A 19,515-nucleotide genomic window follows, 5' to 3' on the forward strand; every position below is an offset into this window, starting at 1 on the left:
GTGCTAAATGCTTCACATACATTGGCTGATATCTTCATGAGAGCCCCATGAGGTTGACACTATTGTTGTCCCTCCCTATGGAGGAAAAAGCCGCAGAACAGGCACTGATTTGCCCAGGTTCTCGTGACTAGTGAGCAGTGGTGCTGGAACACTGTACAGAGACAATGTGGCTACCCATGTTCGGCAGCCCCAGCATTTAACTATTCATTATTCTACACTGCCTGGCCAGGCTGGGCCTTGGCCATCAGTTCTCCCATGTGGTTTCTCCCAAGGCCAGTTTCCTGATATTGTCCTGTTGTTATAACCTTCTCCACGCTGTGGAGGATCTCAGGGCTGGCATTTCCTGGTTGTCCTGGGATCTACCACGTCCCAGACTGGCACCCAAAGACTCGCTGAGGCCTGAGTGAGGGAGAGTAAGAGAGTGGGGAGCACACCAGTGAACGCTGCCTTCAAGACTGGAAAGAACAGTAGGTCTTGGGCTTCTGGCCCTGGGGCACCTGTGGAAAGTCACTCCACCAGCCCCATGCTTTCCCTCTTTTCTTCTTTCTACACTGAACCTGTGATGTTTTAAAAGAGTGCTGGATTTAGGTGTTAGAAACCTGACTTAAGTCCTGGATCCGCTTCTTTTTTTAAATTTTAATTTAATTTTATTGACTCACTGCAACCTCTGCCTCCCAGGTTCAAGTGTTTCTCCTGCCTCAACCTCCTGAGTAGCTGGGATTACAGGTGTCTGCCACCACGCCCAGCTAATTTTTGTATTTTCAGTAGAGATGGGGTTTCACCATGTTGCCCAGGCTGGTCTTGAACCTCTGACTTCAAATGATCTGCCCGGCTCGGCCTCCCAAAGTGCTGGGATTACAGGTGTGAGCCACTATGCCAGGCATGGATCTGCATCTTAATAGATGTGTGACTTTAGGCAAATAGCTTTATGTCTCTCTGCCTTTGTCTTTTCACCTGTAAAATGGGAATGAGAATAATAGCTACTCTTTGGCCTGGTGCGGTGACTCACGCCTGTAATCCTAGCACTTTGGGAGGCCGAGGCAGGTGGATTACCTGAAGTCAGGAGTTCGTGACCAGCCTGGTCAACATGGTGAAACCCCGTCTCTACTAAAAATACAAAAATTAGCTGGGTGTGGTGGCTGGCGCTTGTAATCCCAGGTACTCGGGAGGCTGAGGCAGGAGAATCACTTGAACCGGGAGGTGGAGATTGCAAGTGAGCCGAGATCGTCACTGCACTCCAGCCTGGGTGACAAGAGTGAAACTCCGTCTCAAAAAAATAAAACAAAATAAAATAAAATAAAATAAAATAAGAATAATAGGTACTGTTTTTTTCTGAGACAGGTTTTCACTCTGTCACCCATGCTGGAGTGCAGTGGTGTGATCTCGGCTCACTGTAACCTCTGCCTCCTGGCTTCAAGTGATTCTCGTGCCTCAGCCTCCCAAGTAGCTGGGACTACAGGCACGTGCCACCACACCCAGCTAATTTTTGCATTTTTAGCAGGGACAGGGTTTTGCCGTGTTGGCCAGGCTGGTCACGAACTCCTGACCTCAGGTGATCCACCCGCCTCGGCCTCCGAAAGTGCTGGGATTACAGGCATGAGCCACCACACCCAGCCTAGCATTTGGATCATTGATAAACCTGGGGCACTTGGTTGTGAACTCTAAAGGGCTGAACAATTGTGATGCATTATTGTTATTATTCTGATCCTTGCTCTAAATGCTCTTTGGTTACTTTCATTATAGCTGATGTTCTCCTTTCATCTGCTCCCAGATGACACAAGTCCCCTGCCCTTCTCTGAAGTCTCCTTTGTCATTTCCCAGGTGGCTGGAATTTGTGCCTGGAGAATGTGAGGTACACAGAACTCAGTTTAGGCATGGGATTATAAAAAGAGAGGAGAGAATTCAGTTTAATGTTGCCACCCTCAGTTACTATCATATCACTCAATTAATTACTTTATTTTTATATTTATTTATTTATTTTGAGACAGAGTCTCCCTCTGTCACCAGGGTGGAGTACAGTGGCATAATCTCAGCTCACTGCAACCTCTGTCTACTGGGTTCAAGGGATTCTCCCACCTCAGCCTCCTGAGTAGCTGGGACTATAGGCGTGCGCCACCATGCCCAGCCAATTTTTGCAGTTTTTGGTAGAGACAGGATTTCACCGTGTTGGCCAGGCTGGTCTTGAACTCCTGACCTCAAGTGATCTGCCTACTTCAGCCTCCCACAGTGCTGGAATTACAGGCGTGAACCACCGTGCCTGGTTTAATTAATTTTTAGAGATGGGTCTCACTATGCTTCCCAGGCTGGAATGCAGTGGCTATTTCACAAGCACAATCATAGTGCATTACAGTCTCAAGTTCCTGGGTTCAAGTGACTCTCCTGCCTCAGCCTCCCAAGTAGCTGGGACTACAGGTGCATGCCACTGCATCTGGGTATTATTATTTTATTTTACTTATTTCTTTTAGAGACAGGGTCTCGCTATGTTGCCTAGGTTGGTCTTAAACTCCTGGCCTCAACTGATACTCCCATCTCAGGCTCCTGAGTTGTTGGGATTACAGGCATGAGCCACTGCTCCTAGCTTATTATTATTTTAATATATTTTTCTGTGGAAGGATTGCATACCTAGACAAAATTGCACACATCTTGAATCTTCAATGAGTTATCACAAAACAACTACGTCGCTGTAACCTTTGTAGTTATCGCCCAGTAAAGAAATAGAACATTACCAGCATTCTAGAAGCTCTCATTATGTCCACTTTATGCCCCCTCCCAATTCCTACCACGTCCTTCCTCCCTCTGGCTTATCTCTGTGTTGCCAGAGCCCAGCACAAAGCCCTGTCAAGAGGCCCAGTAAACATTTGTTAAACTAAATTGAACCTCAAGTACTTGTGATGTGACCTTGTGCTAGACGCTTTGAATGTTTTGGCCTTACTCTTCCGCAAAACAGGGACAGTATTTCAGTGATTTCAATACCTCCCAACCCTAGTTGTACATCAGAGTCTTTGAAAAAAATACTTGGGCACACCCTGAAGCAATTGAATCTAAATCTCTGAAGGTGGGTCCCAGGCAATGGTATTTTACAAAAGTTTATTCTTCTTATTATTATTGACAGGGCCTCCCTTTGCTGCCCAGGCTGGAGTGCTGTGGTGCAATCATAGTTCACTGTAGTCTCAAACTCCTAGGTTCAAATGATACTCCTGCTTCAGCCTCCCAAGTGGCTAGGACTACCATGGCCAGCTAATTTTATCAGACAATGGTATTTATTATTATTATTATTATTTTGAGACAGAGTCTCTCTCTCTGTTGCCCAGGCTGGAGTACAGTGACGCAATCTTGGCTCACTGCAACCTCTGCCACTCAGGTTCAAGCGATTCTCCTGCCTCAGCCTCCTGAGTAGCTGGGGTTACAGGCACACACCACCATGCCCGGCTAATTTTTGTATTTTTAGTAGAGACGGGGTTTCACCATGTTGGTCAGGCCAGTCTTGAACTCCCCTCGTGATCCACCTGCCTTAGCCTCCCAAAGTGCTGGGATTACAGGCATGAGCCACCACGCCCAGCCTAGACAATGGTATTTTATTTTATTTTATTTATTTTATTTTATTTTATTTTTTTTGAGACGGAGTCTCGCTCTGTCGCCCAGACTGGAGTGCAGTGGCCGGATCTCAGCTCACTGCAAGCTCCGCCTCCCGGGTTTACGCCATTCTCCTGCCTCAGCCTCCCGAGTAGCTGGGACTACATTAGCTGGGACTACAGGCGCCTGCCACCTCGCCCGGCTAGTTTTTTGTATTTTTTAGTAGAGACGGGGTTTCACTGTGCTAGCCAGGATGGTCTTGATCTCCTGACCTCATGATCCACCCGTCTCGGCCTCCCAAAGTGCTGGGATTACAGGCTTGAGCCACCGCGCCCGGCCCGACAATGGTATTTTAAAAAAGCTTTCCAGTGATTCCATTGTATAGCCATGATCCCTTGAACCTCACCAATTTCAACCAACACCATAGATTCAAATTTAAGTTCCATTACTGAAAGCATGCCACTGTTGTAGGTTGAATTGTGTCCCCGTAAAAGAAGTTGAAGTCCTAATGCCCAGTGCCTGTGAAGATGGACTAATTAGGATGGAGTCTTTGAAGATGATCAGGTTAAGATGAAGTAATTAGGTTGGATTCCTAATCCAATGACTGGTGTCCTTATAAAAAGGGGATATCTGACTGGGGGTGGTGGCTCACCCCTGTAATCCCAGCACTTTGGGAGGCCGAGGCGGGCGGATCACCTGAGGTCAGGAGTTTGAGACCAGCCTGACCAACATGGTGAAACCCCATCTCTACTAAAAATACAAAAATTAGCTGGATGTGGTGGTGGGTGCCTGTAATCCCGGCTACTCTGGAGGCTGAGGCAAGAGAATCGCTTGAATCCAGGAGGCAGAGGTTGCAGTGAGCCGAGATTGCACCACTGCACTCCAGCCTGGGCAACAAGAGCGAGATTCTATCTCAAAAAAAAAAAAAAAAAGAAAAGAAAAAAGAAAAAAGTGGAGGCGGGGAATCTGGACGCAGAGATAGACACTAGGAGAACTCCATGGAATACCAGCTATTCCCAACAAACCACTGGAAGGTAGAAAGGCATGGGACAAATTCTCCCTCATAGCTCTCAGCTGAAACCAACCCTGCCAACACCTAGATCCGACCTCCAGCCTCCACAACTGTGAGACAATCAATTTCTGTTGTTGCAGCCACCCAGTTTGTGGTACTTTGTTACAGTAGCCCTAGTAAGCAATACAACTACTTACATAGTAGCCAGGAGACTCTCTTCACCTGTTTCCTCATCTGTAAAAGTGGAATTGTAATAATGTGCCAGGGTGCATTCCAAATAGTTTACACGGATTGTCTCAGTCATTACATCATCCCTCTGACATAGTCACTACTACTATCTCCACTTAACAGATGAGAAAGTTGTGAAACAGAAAGGTTAAGTAACTTGCTCAAGGTCACACGGTAACTAAATACATAAACTAATAATACATTCTTTACAGGATTATTGGAAAGCCCTTATGAGACTGCAGATGTGGACGTGAAATCGCGTTGTAAGTAGTCGGCGTTTTACCCGCGTTAGTGAGGTTCTCTGTATATTCAGGACTTTTTCAGGACTTTTTTTTTTTTTTGTCATCTCTGACTCTCCTTCCTCTTCCTACGCGATACTTCCTTCCCTCGGCGACAGGGGCCGCTGCGCTGCGCGGTCACCGACGGTCTCTCTAGCCCGCCGCACCGGCTGCTCGCTGGTGCCTATAAGTGACAGCGCCGGGCTCAGCGAGGCTTCAGTCCGCTGCCGCCGGGGCCGGGGCTAGGGTTAGTTCTGGAGCTGGATCGGGAGCTGCAGCTGGGCCGGGGCGGAGCGCCGCGCTGCGCCGGGGCCGCGAGGAGGGGCGTGTTGCTGCTGGCCCACCGCGAGCCGCCCCCAGCCCGCGCCGAGGCGCCTTCCCGCCAGGCCGCCTGCCTCCGCCTTCCGCCTCTCTCCATTTCCCCGGAATCTCAGCCCGGCGCGCCTGGACCCCTGCCCTTCTCTGGGTGGACAAACTCCCGGCCGCTTCCCGGTTTCACTCCTTCTCAGCCTGGGCTCCCAGCCCCCTCTCTCCTTTTCCTGGACTGGGTCTCACCCCCTTCGGTCCCCTTCCATTAGCTCAGGCTCCCTACCGCTTCCCTTAGCCCACAGCCCAGAGTCCCAGCTCCTCAGTCACTTTCCTCAGCCAAAGGTCCCAGCCTTCCCTCTTCCTTTCCCTTGCACGGGTCCAGCCTATCCTGCCCCTTCCTCTATCCCTAGGGCTCTGTTTCCCACATCCCTCCTCCCCCTTCCCAGGCCCGGAGTTCCAGACCTTTTGGTCTCCTTCCGTGGTCCTTCCGGGGTGCTTGCCCCCTTTCTCCACTTTGGAGTTCCAGGTTGCAAACCCAGCCTCCCTCCACCCCCAGAAAATTGCTTCCATGGAAATGCCTCTCTAAAGCATGAACTTTTCCTAGAGACTACACCAGTCTCTCTTCCCACTTGCTGACCCCTTGCTACCTATGTGCCCGGTTTTACTCTCACTTGGGTAAGGTCGAGGCCGGCTCTGGGAGCAGCACCATGGTTCTGCGGTCTGGCATCTGTGGCCTCTCTCCACCTCGGATCCTCCCTTCCTTGCTCGTGGTGGTCGCTTTGGTGGGGCTGCTCCCTGTTCTCAGGAGCCATGGCCTCCAGCTCAGCCCAACTGCCAGCACCATTCGAAGCTCAGAGCCACCACGAGAACGCTCGATTGGAGATGTCACCACCGCTCCACCGGAGGTCACCCCAGAGAGCCGCCCTGTTAATCATTCCGTCACTGATCATGGCATGAAGCCGCGCAAGGCCTTTCCAGTCCTGGGCATCGACTACACACACGTGCGCACCCCCTTCGAGATCTCCCTCTGGATCCTTCTGGCCTGCCTCATGAAGATAGGTAAGTCCCCTTTGCTCCGATGCTGCGGCGGCCGCCAGACTGGTGAGCTTCTTGCCTCATCTCGCACCATTTGAGGCTGTCCAGGAGTAAGGATCTGAACTACCCCCATAAGGTAGGCAGTCTCCATCCTGCCACCTTGGTCCTTCTCAAGCTCCAGTTCTGTGACTTCTGATTTGTGACCTGAGGCTTCCCAAGATGGGAGCCAGCACTGTGCACAGAAGAGAGCAGGTTTAGAGGATGGGATGCTTCTGATCCTAGCTCCCTTCAGTAAGGCTTCCACGACTGGCAAGCCTTCTCTGGCTGGGCCAGATCCCCAGGAGAGCCAGGCACCCTGCTGTATGTGAGACAGAAAGGAGTGTCTTCTGGCAAGTGGCACATTCTGCTCTGTCAACAGCAACCAGTGCAATTTATGACCGGCTTTATTGGAGTGTGTTCCAGGATGGAGTATATTTCTACTTGGCCTGCTTGAGGAGTTTAAGCATAGTGGAGACCTGGGCAGGAAACTTACAAGTGTGGTGGAACACAGGGGATCCCCATATTCCCACCTTTCCTTCATCTCCGGAATGTTATCTGTCAGCTTTCCTTGCCCAGGCTAGTTAGGAGCCCCTGAGTCAATTTCCGGTCCAGGAATGCCATACTTTATAGGATCTGTGGGACAAGGGGCCCTGGAAATTTCTGAAGTCTGTTTTGGGAGTGGAGGGAGAGTAGAGGAGGTTGAGGCTTGGTCCGACCCCAGCTCACCGCCAGGTCGCTGCCTGGCTGTGTCTCGGTGCTGTCTGGTCTGCTGCTCAATCAAGTAGGTGAGGTACATAGGGGGAGGCTAGGGATGTTCAGGCCTGAAGAGACTTTGAAACCTTTTGGGGAGAAGGAAATAGACAAGTTATTCCCTCTCAGAGTGTCGGTCTCCCTGCTAGGCCTGAGCGCTCTGTTCTGCTGAGTGACTGGGGTAGCTTACTGGAGCCTACACAGCCCAGAAGTCCCTGGAAGTGGTGTTCAGGGGGCCTTTGAAAGCTGCCTTTGCATTTTCAGCTTGCCCCCAGCTGGTTGTGGAAGGCGTGAGGTCCTGGGACTCTGCTGTCCCCTCTGCCTGAGATTTGGGTTTGGGGATTTGGCAGGAAACCTTCCACCTCTCCCAAGGACGTGCAGGAGCTGAGCGGTGCTGCTGGGCTGGTGTGAGGCAGACTCTGGGACATGCTGCGGGAGGAAAGTGGTGCCTCTAATTTGATAGATCCAGGAGCTGGGTTCCTGGTGCAGGGCTCTTGTGCCAAGCTAGTCACAGTAGCAGAGCCTTACATGGAACTAAGCCATCAGCACCTATACCCTGATGGCACTTAGCTTCCTGGAGAGAAATCAAGGACTGGACAAGGGGAACCATGTGTACTGATTCCGACATAAATGCATGACCTTGAATAGCTGAGGCCTTTTTCTGCAGGTCTCCCTCACCTGTGAAATGGGTAAGACTCTCAATTTTACCATACCAATTGAGTCATGAAATGTCGTCTGATTTTGCTGTAAGAAGCTGAAGTGACAGTGATGTCATTTGACTGTGTAAGACCAGGAGGAGACCTCACAAGTGCAATCTATAAATTGCCTCCTGTCCCCAATCCCCTCACCTGCCCACCACAGCTGGCATTCTATTAGGGCATTCAGGGCTGGCAGACACGCTTTGAGTCTCAGTGGCTGCTGGTGGGACGACAGCATGACTACAGAGACCCCACTCTAGGCAGTCAGAAGTTTGTCCCTGCAGGCATGGTATCTCTAGTGCTAATGAGGTCAGCTTGGCCTGGCCTGCTTTGTCGCCACCCAAGTGCTGTGCCCGGGACCCTGGGCAGCTGGAGAGCAGAGACGGTGCCATGGCAACAATATCAGTCTAGAGGTGAGGAAAACCCGGCTTCTCTTCCCACCTCCCTCTGTCCTTGGACCAGTCACGCCTCCCTACCCGTCAGTTGATTTTGGTGGTCCCTTCTAGGTGTGATATTTCTGTCATTCCACTGACTCTGGAAACTCTGGCAAGTCACTCAGCCTTGGACCTCAGTTTTCCCATTGTGAAATGATGAGGCTGGACGTGGTCTCCTTCCCAAAAGTCTGTCTCTGCCATGGAAAGGCGTTTTTCTGCCTCTGAAAACAGGAGCTGTAGCATCTGGCCATGCGTGGAGAGAAAGGTGGTCCAAAGATCTGAAGACTCCCTGTTCAGGCCTCAAAAATGAAAGCCCATTTTTCCCAGCTTCCCCTTTGCAGTGTAGAATTCAGCTACCACTCTGCCACTTAGCAGCATCTCTGAGCCTCGGTTTCCTCATGTATAAAAGGGGAACTAAGCTGGGCGCAGTGGCTCACGCCTGTAATCCCAGCACTTTGGGAGACTGAGGCAGGGTGGATTGCCTGAAGTCAGGAGTTTGAGACCAGCCTGGCCAACATGGTGAAACCCCGTCTCTACTAAAGTTATAAAAAATTAGCTGGGCATGGTGGTGGGCGCCTGTAATCCCAGCTACTCTGGAGGCTGAGGCAGGAGGATCACTTGAACCCGGGAGGCGAAGGTTGCAGTGAGCCGAGATTGCGCCATTGCACTCCAGCCTGGGCAACTATAGTGCAACCCCGTCTCTAAATAAATAAATAAATAAATCTTTTAAAAATGGGAACTAATAGTATCCAGTTACAGTGCTATTAATGTGATGATTACATAAATTAATGCACATAAAACTGAGTTTGTATATACAGGAAGCATTCAATGAGTAACATCTGCCCCTGTTAATATTTTAACCACCTACAGCAAATGCATCCCTACCTCAGCCTCCTACAACCTTCCTCTGAGCTGAAGGATTACAAATCTCTCAAACCTAGGCTGCCACCGGTGTCCTTCCTTAAGGTATCAGGGTTTCCATGTGTCCTATACTGTTCACTTGAGCTGGTCATGGCAGGAGGGAAGATGGCACCAGCTGCCTTGTGGGGATAAGGGTGGGGGGCTGAGGCCATGCTCCGTCTGCACTCTCAGATACCCAAGAGCCTGGGAGCTGATTTTGGGGTCTTGCCTATTCTCTCAACACCCCAGCGTGGGTAGGAGTTCCGTTGGAGCCCTCATTCTGTCATCTATGGCAGCTGCTTCCCTTGCAGGTTACCCCTCCTTTAAGAATAGAAAGTACTTTGTGCAGTTCTCCTTCCTACCCTAACCATGGAGCAGAGCCTCAGGTAGACTCTTGCAGAGACTGGGGTGGGAGGAGCAGGGTGGGAGCTGAAGTTCTAGAACAGTTGCTTCTGGGTTCTAGTCTACCTCTGACTCAGTGGGTGACATTAGGCAAGTCACCTTCCCTCTCTGGGCCTTTTTTCTCCCCTCAACAGTCAGGAATTCTTACTTGTCCTTGCTGGGGAGGGGCTAGTGGTGTGAAGAGGATTTAGGCTATTGGGAAAACTATGGGAATGACCCCAAGCCTTAGGAGTTAGATGCATTCCCCACCCCACATTGTGCTTTGGACCCTGCATGAACTCTGCTTTGTTCCGAGTTCACCTGACTCCCGGGCTAGTACTTGTTCCAAGGGAGAGCTTCACTGTAACTCAGCTCAGCACTGGCATCTCCTGCATTTGTTTACCCATGTTCCTGACCCGGAATGCCTGGCAGAGGCCCAGGAGCCCATAAAGCAGGTATTCATCTTGTCTCCTGACCAGGGACACAAAAGGCTTATTTTGTCCCTTTACATCTTATAGCTTTTTTTGGTTTTGGTCTTTGCAAGGCTAATCCTGCCATCTCCTCTGTAGATTAAGTCTGTGAATAGGGGAGATGTGGTCACTGCCCACTTGACATGCATGGATATCAGACCCAGCAACTGGTTTCCTGTGAAAGTGACACTAGAAGGTGCCTCTCTCACTTCTCAAAAGAAGAGAAGAACAAATAGCTTAAAGGTCACCTTGAAACTGTCTCAAGAAGCCCAGATAGGACTCTGTGAAAAGGAAGAGATGACCTTTTTCCCTTTGGGAAAATAGCAGACTGACTGCAGAACAGTGGGAGGGAGGTCAACTGGGGACTGGAGGAAGGCTTCAGGTAGGACATGTGTCTCTAGGAGTGCCAAGGCACTTAGAGGGCTTAGTTGGTCAGATTGCCCAGACTTCATTCTGCTGAGCACCCACGAAGCTTGCCTTTTCTCTCCTTCCGAGCCAGCCCCATGGCATCCAGCCCTGGTATAAAGGAAAGACGTGGTCAAAAGCCCCGGGTTCTGCTCCTGACCCTGCCTCTCGGTACCTGTGTGACCATGAACCTTAAGGTCCATGCACCTCATTCTCTGAACCTGACTTGCCTCATCCTTAAGACCAGTGTAGAGGCTGAATGTGGGAACGCCTGGTAGAATGCCCAGCTCACTGTAGTAACTTTCAGGGCCATGCAGATTCTTCCCCTTTTGGGAGGTCTTCCCAACCCACAGCAGTCACTTGCTCTTTCTCTCCCAAACCCTTTTCCCTTATTGTTTATCCATAACATTGGCATGAGGCCTTGCCTGCCCTGTGACATCTCCCGTGTTGAACGGGTGTGTGTGTTTTAATAATAGTTGCCACTTGGTATCTGCAGAGTAGTGTCAGGCACTTTATAAAAGCAATCTTATTTAATCCTTACTCAAATCATAAGAGATAAAAGATGTCTGTGTTTTGCAGATGAGGAAATGGCTTAGAGAGGTTATCATCAGTGATGTTGAATCGCTATTTATTGTCTGTTCGAGTCTTGGCATAGCCTCCTAGAGGGGTGCAGCTGCATCTCCTGCCTCTGGCATTCCCTGCAGCAGATGCGCACAGCCCTGCACTGAGAAGCTCCCAGCTCGCTGCACCTGCACTCAGGAATTGTAGGACTCCCTCTAGGAGTTGGGCGCGTGTCATTGGTGGGAGCCCTGTCCCTGCCTTGAGAAAGCTGTAGGTGTTCTGTGTCTGGCTGTGCGCCTGTCCTTTGTTTTTGTGAGTCTCCTTGGATGCAGCCGAATCCTGCATTCAGGTAGGGCCTATCCCTTGTTCTCTGCTAGCGACCCTGCCTGCCATCTCTCTGTCGGGGCCCTCTCAGCCATCAGACCAGAGCTTGCTTCTTCCCTGCTTGGGCAGGGGAGTGCCAGGTAAAGGGTGATCTCCTTTAGCCACAAGGGGTGGCTGACCTTATGACCTCCTGCCTCTGAGCAGGAAAGGTGACAGGCTGCTTTTGGTTACCCTCAGGGCCCAGCAGAGTCCCCTGAGAGGCAGCCTCTGTTGGGAGCAGGTGGCACAACTTTGTTTAGCTCTACAAGGCAGGAGGAGTTTAGTAGTACTTCTCATTAGCGCTGAAATTTGTTTCCAAAGCACTTGCATGTACAATCTTTAATTTAGATCTTCTCAGTGGTCCTGTGGGTTGGAATAGCGTGTGGTATTGATGTGTTCATTTTACATCTAAGGAAACTGAGCCTTCGGTTGTGACCTGCCTGAGGTCACTTAGCAAGCCTGGGACTAATCACTCAAGGCCAAACTCTCTCCTGCCAGGCCAACATGCTGCGTTCTTGTTGGATCAAGGGGGATGAGCGATTTAAAGGGGCTTTGAGGAGAGTAAATGACCAGACACATCCACATTGGTAACTTGGATTGTTGTCAGGAGGGACACCTGTTCCTTCTGTAGGAAGGAAGGGCTAAAGGGTCCAGGTGCTCTGGAGCCCTGACAGCTTTGGCTCAGCTCCAAGTTCTTTTCTACAGCTTGAACATACCTGTATTTGCATGAAGGAGGATGAGGGCCAGAGTCGTACTGGGGACTGTCATTCTCATAGCCCTTATCTGTGGAACAGCAAATCTTTGAAATGGAGGACTTATCCTTTCCCCCAAAATGTTGTATGCCCTCTAGGAGAGAAAAGGAGGCAGAGAAATGATTACAATGGAGAACATGCAGGATGGGGTGAAAGGTCAAGAGACCCGAGATCTAGTCTCAGCTGTCTGTTGCCCAGCTGTGTGACTTTAGGCAAGGCTCTCTGAGCCCCTGTTTTCTTTTTTCTTTTCTTTCGAGACAAGAGTTTCGCTCTTGTTGCCCAGCCTGGAGTGCAGTGGTGCAATCTCAACTCGCTGCAACCTCTGCCTCTCAGGTTCAAGCGATTCTTCTGCCTCGGCCTCCTGAGTGGTGGGGATTACAGGCATGTGCCACCACACCCGGCTAATTTTGTATTTTTAGTAGGGATGGGGTTTTGCCATGTTGGTCAGGCTCGTCTTAAACTCCTGACCCCAGGTGATCCGCTCACCTTGGCCTCCCAAAGTGCTGGGATCACAGGTGTGAGCCACCGCTCCAGGCCTGAGCCCCTGTTTTCTAATTGATATTATAGATACTTAATTTTTCATGTTTTTTTTTTTTTTTTTTAGAGATGGAGGATGGGGGCCTTCCAATGTTGTTGTCCAGGCTGGTTTTGAATCCCTGGCCTCAAATGACCCTCCTGCCTCAGTTTCCTGAGTAACTGGAATTACAGGCATGAGCCATCATGCCTGGCTCCCTATTATTTTATTTTTATTTTTTTGAGATGGAGTCTCACTCTGTCGCCCAGGCTGGAGTGCAGTGACATGATCTCTGCTCACAGCAACCTCCGCCTCCGGGTTCAAGTGATTCTCCTACCTCAGCCTCCCAAGTAGCTGGGACTACAGGCACGTGCCACCACCCCCAGCTAATTTTTGTATTTTTTTTTTTTTTTTGAGACGGAGTCTCGCTCTATTGCCCAGGCTGGAGTGCAGTGGCGCGATCTCGGCTCACTGCAAGCTCCGCCTCCCGGGTTCACGCCATTCTCCTGCCTCAGCCTCCCGAGTAGCTGGGACTACAGGCGCCCACAACCGCGCCCGGCTAATTTTTTGTATTTTTAGTAGAGACGGGGTTTCACTGTGGTCTCGATCTCCTGACCTTGTGATCCGCCCGCCTCGGCCTCCCAAAGCGCTGGGATTACAGGCGTGAGCCACCGCGCCCGGCGTTGTTTTTCTTTTCTTTTTTGTTTTTTGAGACAGAGTCTCGCTCTGTCACACAGACTGGAGTGCAGAGGCATGATCTTGGCTCACTGCAACCTCTGCCTCCCGTATTCAAGTGATTCTCCTGCCTCAGCCTCCCGAGTAGCTGGGATTACAGGCACCCACCATTGTGCCTGGCTAATTGTATTTTTTTTTTGGTAGAGACCGGATTTCACCAAGGCCGGTCTCGAACTCCTGACCTCAGGTGATCTGCCCACCTCAGTCTCCCAAAGTCCTGATATTACAGGCATGAGCCGCTGTGCCCGGCCTAATTTTTGTATTTTTAGTAGAGATGGGTTTTTGCCATGTTGGCCAGGCTGGTCTTGAACTCCTGACCTCAGGCGATCTGCCTGTCCCGGCCTCCCAAAGTGCTGGGATTACAGGCATGAGCCACTGCGCCCAGCTGATAATTGGTGATGTATTTGTTAAATACTTGTTAATTATATTAGCTGCCACTTACTAATTTTTTACTTTGTTTATTTTTGAGACAGGATTTTGCTCTGTCTCCTAGGCTGGAGTGCAGTGGCGCAATCACGACTCACCACAGCTTCAACCTCCCGGGCTCAGGCAATCCCCCCACCTCAGCCTCCTGAGTAGCTGGGACCACAGGCACAGGCCACCACATCTGGCTAAGCTGCTACTTATTCATACCTAGTTTAGAGGTTGTGAAAGGTACTTGCACAGCTAGAAAACATTGGGGTTTAAGCCCAGATTTGTCTGACTTCAGAGCCTGTGTTCTTTTCATTCTCATGCCCTGATTCCAAGGGCTTTTCAGTTTAGAAATTTAATTTTTCCCATAATCATTTTGAATTGGGGGAGTTTTTTTTTTTTTTTTTTTTGAGATGGAGTCTCTGCCGCCCGGGCTGGAGTGCAGTGGCGTGATCTTGGCTCACTGCAAGCTCCGCCTCCCGGGTTCACGCCATTCTCCTGCCTCAGCCTCCCGAGTAGCTGGGACTACAGGCGCCCGCCACCTCGCCCGGCTAGTTTTTTGTATTTTTTAGTAGAGACGGGGTTTCACTGTGTTAGCCAGGATGGTCTCGATCTCCTGACCTCGTGATCCGCCCGTCTCGGCCTCCCAAAGTGCTGGGATTACAGGCTTGAGCCACCGCGCCCGGCCGGGGGAGATTTAAAGGCTTTAGTATTTTGAGCCTTGGATCACTTCTTGGGTTTGGGGAAAAAGCTTACCCACTCCAAGTCCCACTGTGAAGCAAATAACCTTTCTTGGAGGTGGCAGCATGCAGAAAAATACAGGAGTGACAGGGAACTGGAGCTGGGGGTCTGAGGCTGTCTCTGGGAATGCCAGCCCGTACACAGCCTCCTTTCCTCCTCACCGCCTCTCTCACCTGCCCCCTTTCCTCCTGAGGCAGGGAGAGAAGGCTCGCTCAGCATACCCAGGACCTGGGTTATTCCTGAGTCATCCATCGCCTGTGTGGGCCTCATTTTGCAGCACTTGCTCCCCTTGCAAATGTCTGAGTCAGACATGTCTCCCCAAGGTTGTCTGCACACACTGCACTGGGCCAAACTGTCTCTAGATGCCGATAAACATCAACTGATACTTTAAAGCAGCCCGTGATTATATGTTGGTATTTTAATCTTATGGGCTAATCTAATTTTAACCGAACTAAGTTTTGGGTTGGGCCTGGATCAGTGGGCTGCCCCGCTTCCCTGGGATCATGCTGACTTCATTTTCTTCCCCCTAAAGCTCATCTAATATACAGGGCCAGTTTTGGGGTCTATTAGGCCAGACCTGAGCCCTGAGTTTTTATACTACTTGCCAAGAATCCAGAATTCCCCCAAATTACCCCAGCACGTTCTTTCCTGAAAAGATACGTCCTTAAGCAGTTCCAACTGAGATTCAGGATGAGAAACTCTGTTCCTTCCCAGGCCCCCTTCCCTGTCCCTTGGGGAGCACTTACCCCTAAGCCCAGACTGGCCTTTCCACAGTGCTGAGCCTATTTGAGACCAGGCCATAGAAGGCGGAGGAGTGATATCACAGCTGTGTGTTAGAGCCCACAAGTTCACAAAACCAATAAATAGCTAACACTTGCATAGCATTTGCTGTTTGCCAAGTGAAGCTGGAAGAGGCTGTGTCTTTGCACCAGCCAGCCGGGACCAAGAGCAGCTCACTAAGATCCTGGGTGGAAGAGGCAGGTCAGCTGAAATCAGCCAGCAGGCATTTAGCATATGGCCATCAAGGAACAAAGAAGAGTAAACCCAGGCCCTGCTCTTTAGGAGCTTCCAGCCTGCCAGGGCTGGGCAGACTCCTGGCAGAGGCAAAGTGCAGAGGGAGCAAGCAGTCCCTGAGGACTGGGGTGTTTAGAGAAGGCCTCTCAAAGGAGGTGGAACATGAGTCTGAGTCTTGAAAGATGGAAAGGAATTAGATAAGCAGGCCATACTTAGTACCAATTTCCATAAGAATGTAAGCCTCTTGAGGACAGGGCCTTTGTTCACTTTCTTTTTTTTCCTTTTTTTTGAGATGGAATCCTGCTCTGTCACCCTGGTTGGAGTGCTGGAGTGCAGTGGCGTGATCTCATTTCACTGCAACTTCTGCCTCCCAGGTTCAAGCAATTCTCCTGCCTCAGCCTCTGGAGTAGCTGGGATTACAGGTGCACATCACCACACCCAGCTAATTTTTTGTGTTTTTAGTAGAGATGGAGTTTTGCTATGTTGGCCAGTCTGGTCTTGAACCCCTGACCTCAGGTAATCCGCCCACCTCAGCCTCCCAAAGTGCTGAGATTACAGGCGTGAGCCACCACGCCCAGCCTGTTCACTTTCTTATCTGTGCCTGGCACAGAGTAAGGGCTCCATAAATATTTGGGGAAGGAATACATGAATGAATATGTGATTGACTTCAGTGTAAAGATAGGATCCCTGCAAAGCCCTAGGGCAGACAAGAAACCAGTTTGACTGCTCAGAGAGGAGGGAGAGCAAAGGTTGCAGAGGCTCCTTGGCACCAGACTGCCAAGCCAGGGAGTTTAACTGAGCTTGCTGGGAGGACACTCACAGAATGATGCCTTAGGCGCCAGTCAGTGTTTACATGGTGCTGCCGTGGCCACCTCCCTCTGCTTGGCTCTAATGGAGGGTCTGCAAGGGCATCCTCTCTGGGCTGGGTGGGGTATCTCTGGGAAGATCTGGATCTGTTTGGTCTGCCCTCAATTTGTGTAAGTAAAAGTAAGATACCAGAGCTTCCTTGGGGAGCTGCCGAGAGCCCTAATTGAATTAAGCTTTTCCTGGGAAGATTCCTCAAGCCATAAACTGCACTGTGACTGTAAATTAATGAGACCAGTGTCTGTAAACCATACAAGAAGGCAATCTTGTTAATTTATAGTTGTACCTGGACATGTTTACTTATGGCTTCTCTTTGCTTTTATGTGTATTGGGAATGGGTGGGCTGGGCCAGAATCTCCTTTCTATGGCAGGCTTATTTGTATAATATGAATAAATAAAACATGTCAATGGTAAAAACAAAATAAAACAACAAAAATAAAACCCAACAGTACAGAGGGTATTGAGGTGAAAAGGAAAAGTCCCTCTCATTACTTCTGTGACCACTCCCACTGTCATACATTCCAGAGGTTACCACTGTTTACTGTCTTGTCCATCTTTTTTAGAAATTCTCCATGCATATATTGAGTATGTGAGTATGTGTGCATGCAGGGCAAATTTAGTTTTCATAAAGCCATTGCATAAAGGAAAAGAGCTCTAGGCTGGTAACTGGGGACCTGGGTCCTAGTCCTAACTCGCCTCTTTCCTGCATATTGACCTTTGCTAAGCTGTGTTTGCCTTCCTGGGCCTTAGTTTCCCTATCTGTCAATTTCATCTTGAAGGGCTCTCTGGGGAAAGGCAGTCATTCCAGGGAAGCCCCTGTTCTGTTGAGGCCTAAGCAGACTGTGAGGCCGTCAGACGGAAAACTCCGCAGCTCTGTCCTTTGGGAGTAGGCCAGTGCTGTCAGTGAGCCCTGGCTTCAAAGCACAGAATTCAGTACAAGTACAGATCACGGTCATCTCTAAGTCCAGCTGAGGGTTACAGGGTTGAAGAAATGAGCCCACAGGGAGCCAGCCGTCTTGCTGGGGAAGTGAGACAACATACAAGGGAGAAAGCACAGGTGGGAAATTGGGTGGTTCAGGCTGGATGCTCAGGGGAATCAGAGGAAAGGAGGAGAGATGAGGGAAGCTTCTTAAGGGAGGTGGCCTTGAGAGATGGGCTGGGGTAGAAGAGGAACATCATTCAGGAGGGGTTGCTAAGGGCTTCTGGTTTAGGTGAGAGGATGGACTGGATGATCTGATCTGTTGTTCTTCTAGGATCTAGGTTTCTAAGATTGTTTCTGAGTCCATGATAAAGTTTGTGGAGCTCCCAAAATAGTCTGCAGACAGTTGTATATATGTGATTTTATCAAGGGAGAAGGCCCATAGTAGACTCAGATTTTTTTTTTTTTTTTTAACACAGTTGATTGTCATGTGTAAGACAGATTCTGAAGGCTAAGAGCTTCTGCCTTTTATGCGGTGGGAACTTGAAGAAGGATATAGGACTAACTGGTCTGGGATGAATCCTTGGAGGAGGTGGTACTTAATTCTGGGATGAGTAGGGTTTGCCTGGGGGACTGCAGAATATCTTCCAGGTAAGGAGAAGGACCCTAGAGTGAGTAAGCTGTGTCCTGAGAGAAGAGAAAGGAAAATGAGTACTTAAAGTAGAGAAAAACTTTTCTGGGTTGGAAATCAAAGCAGATGCAGCATGCTCCGCCTACACTGTGCAGGCAGAGAAGGTACTGGCTTCTTTATGCCCTCTGGGTCTGCTGGGTTGCCATGGTGAGCCCAGCTCACACCCAGTAGGTGACTCAGACCTCCTGCCCATTTCCCTAAAGCGGCTAGGGCCCAGGCACATCTCTGAGGTTCTGCTAGCGGGGAAGCAGCCACCTTTGAGGCAGCAGACGCAAGAGAAAGCCTCTGAAGGTGGACAGGCTTTGAGGATACAGCTAGGAAGCCCTGACTGACCTCTGCTGTTTCCTGGACTGAAGGTCCCTGTTCTCTGTTCTCACTCTGCTTCTGGGAGTGAAAGTATAGGATATTCTAATTCTAGAATGTTAGAGATGGAAAGATCCTTATCATAGCTTGTAACCCCCAGGCCCAAAGGGGAAATGGAGATGTTTTGATCAAGTTCTCTTTTTCCAGTTGAGGTCGGAGACGATTGGCCCCAGGCCACACATGAATTAATGGCAGAGGCAGGCATCTTCCCTGCTCTGTTAACTAACTCAGGCGTCTCTAGGCAGTAAGACCTGGACAGTGGATCAAGAGGAGGGGCTGTGGTTTTTGACTTGGATATTGGTAGCACTGGCAAATCTCAGTTCTTCCAGTGGGCCCTTTAAGCCTAGAGAAGGGCAGCTTCCTCCTGGGGTATCTATTAGGGAGCTGTCCTTGGCAGAGAAACCACTGGTCCTTACACTGGTCCTTACAGGGGAGCCAAGTACAGGTCTTAGGACCTCTGAGCCAGCCCAGAGGCTTCTGCCTTCACGCATTGAATCCCTCAGGTCGTGTAATCCATCACAAGCCAGTGTTGCGCTTGGGTGCTGTACTTTTTATAGCATCTTTGTCATCAAGCCAGGGAATAAGATCTTACCTCCCCAGTGGCCAGGGCCCACAGGAATCTGGATGCTGTACCAGGTAGGCATTATGCCAGCGTGAGGTGGGGCCAACTCACCTAGCTGGGCAAAGCCTAAGACTCAGATTACAGCAAGATGGGGGAGGGGGAGCAGGCACCCTACCCCACCCTCTTCCCTGACTGAGCCCTACCTGCCTTGCTGGTGGAAGGTGCAGAGATGCATGAGAACTGCTTTTCTTACCGAGCTCAACGCCTTGTTTGAGAAATGCGGTTCAGATGCAGAACAGTCAGACAGTAGAAAGGGGGTGTGATTTGAAGTACAGGTAGAATTCTATGGAAATTTAGAGATGGGAGAGAGAACTTCGTACCTGGGAAGATCCCGGGAGGCTGTGCAAGTGATCACTGAGCTAGGCCTTGAAGTATATGTAGGATTTAGATGAGATACTTGAGTGAAATCTCACTGGGCACAACCAGAAGCTTCTACTTGGTTCAGAACCTCTG

The 19,515-nt window shown here is 50.0% G+C and overlaps 1 protein-coding gene across 22 annotated transcripts in view; it reads left to right on the forward strand.

The window, feature by feature from the left end:
- The first annotated feature begins 312 nt into the window (after positions 1–312).
- Positions 313–19,515, forward strand: part of SLC9A1 (solute carrier family 9 member A1) — a 68,444-nt gene continuing 49,241 nt past the window's right edge. For 11 of the 22 annotated variants that reach the window (XM_077967249.1, XM_077967242.1, XM_077967207.1 and 8 more), the window contains exon 1: positions 5,310–6,459. Coding sequence is in view for 10 of the 22 variants with exons in the window: in XM_077967137.1 (XP_077823263.1) it covers positions 6,108–6,459 (352 nt within the window). In the remaining 12 variants the exon portion in view is untranslated. The other 11 variants (XM_077967187.1, XM_077967190.1, XM_077967178.1 and 8 more) reach the window with 11 other exon arrangements.

Source organism: Macaca mulatta, chromosome 1, assembly GCF_049350105.2.
Source record: "Macaca mulatta isolate MMU2019108-1 chromosome 1, T2T-MMU8v2.0, whole genome shotgun sequence".
In the NCBI taxonomy this organism is placed as follows: Eukaryota; Metazoa; Chordata; class Mammalia; order Primates; family Cercopithecidae; genus Macaca; species Macaca mulatta.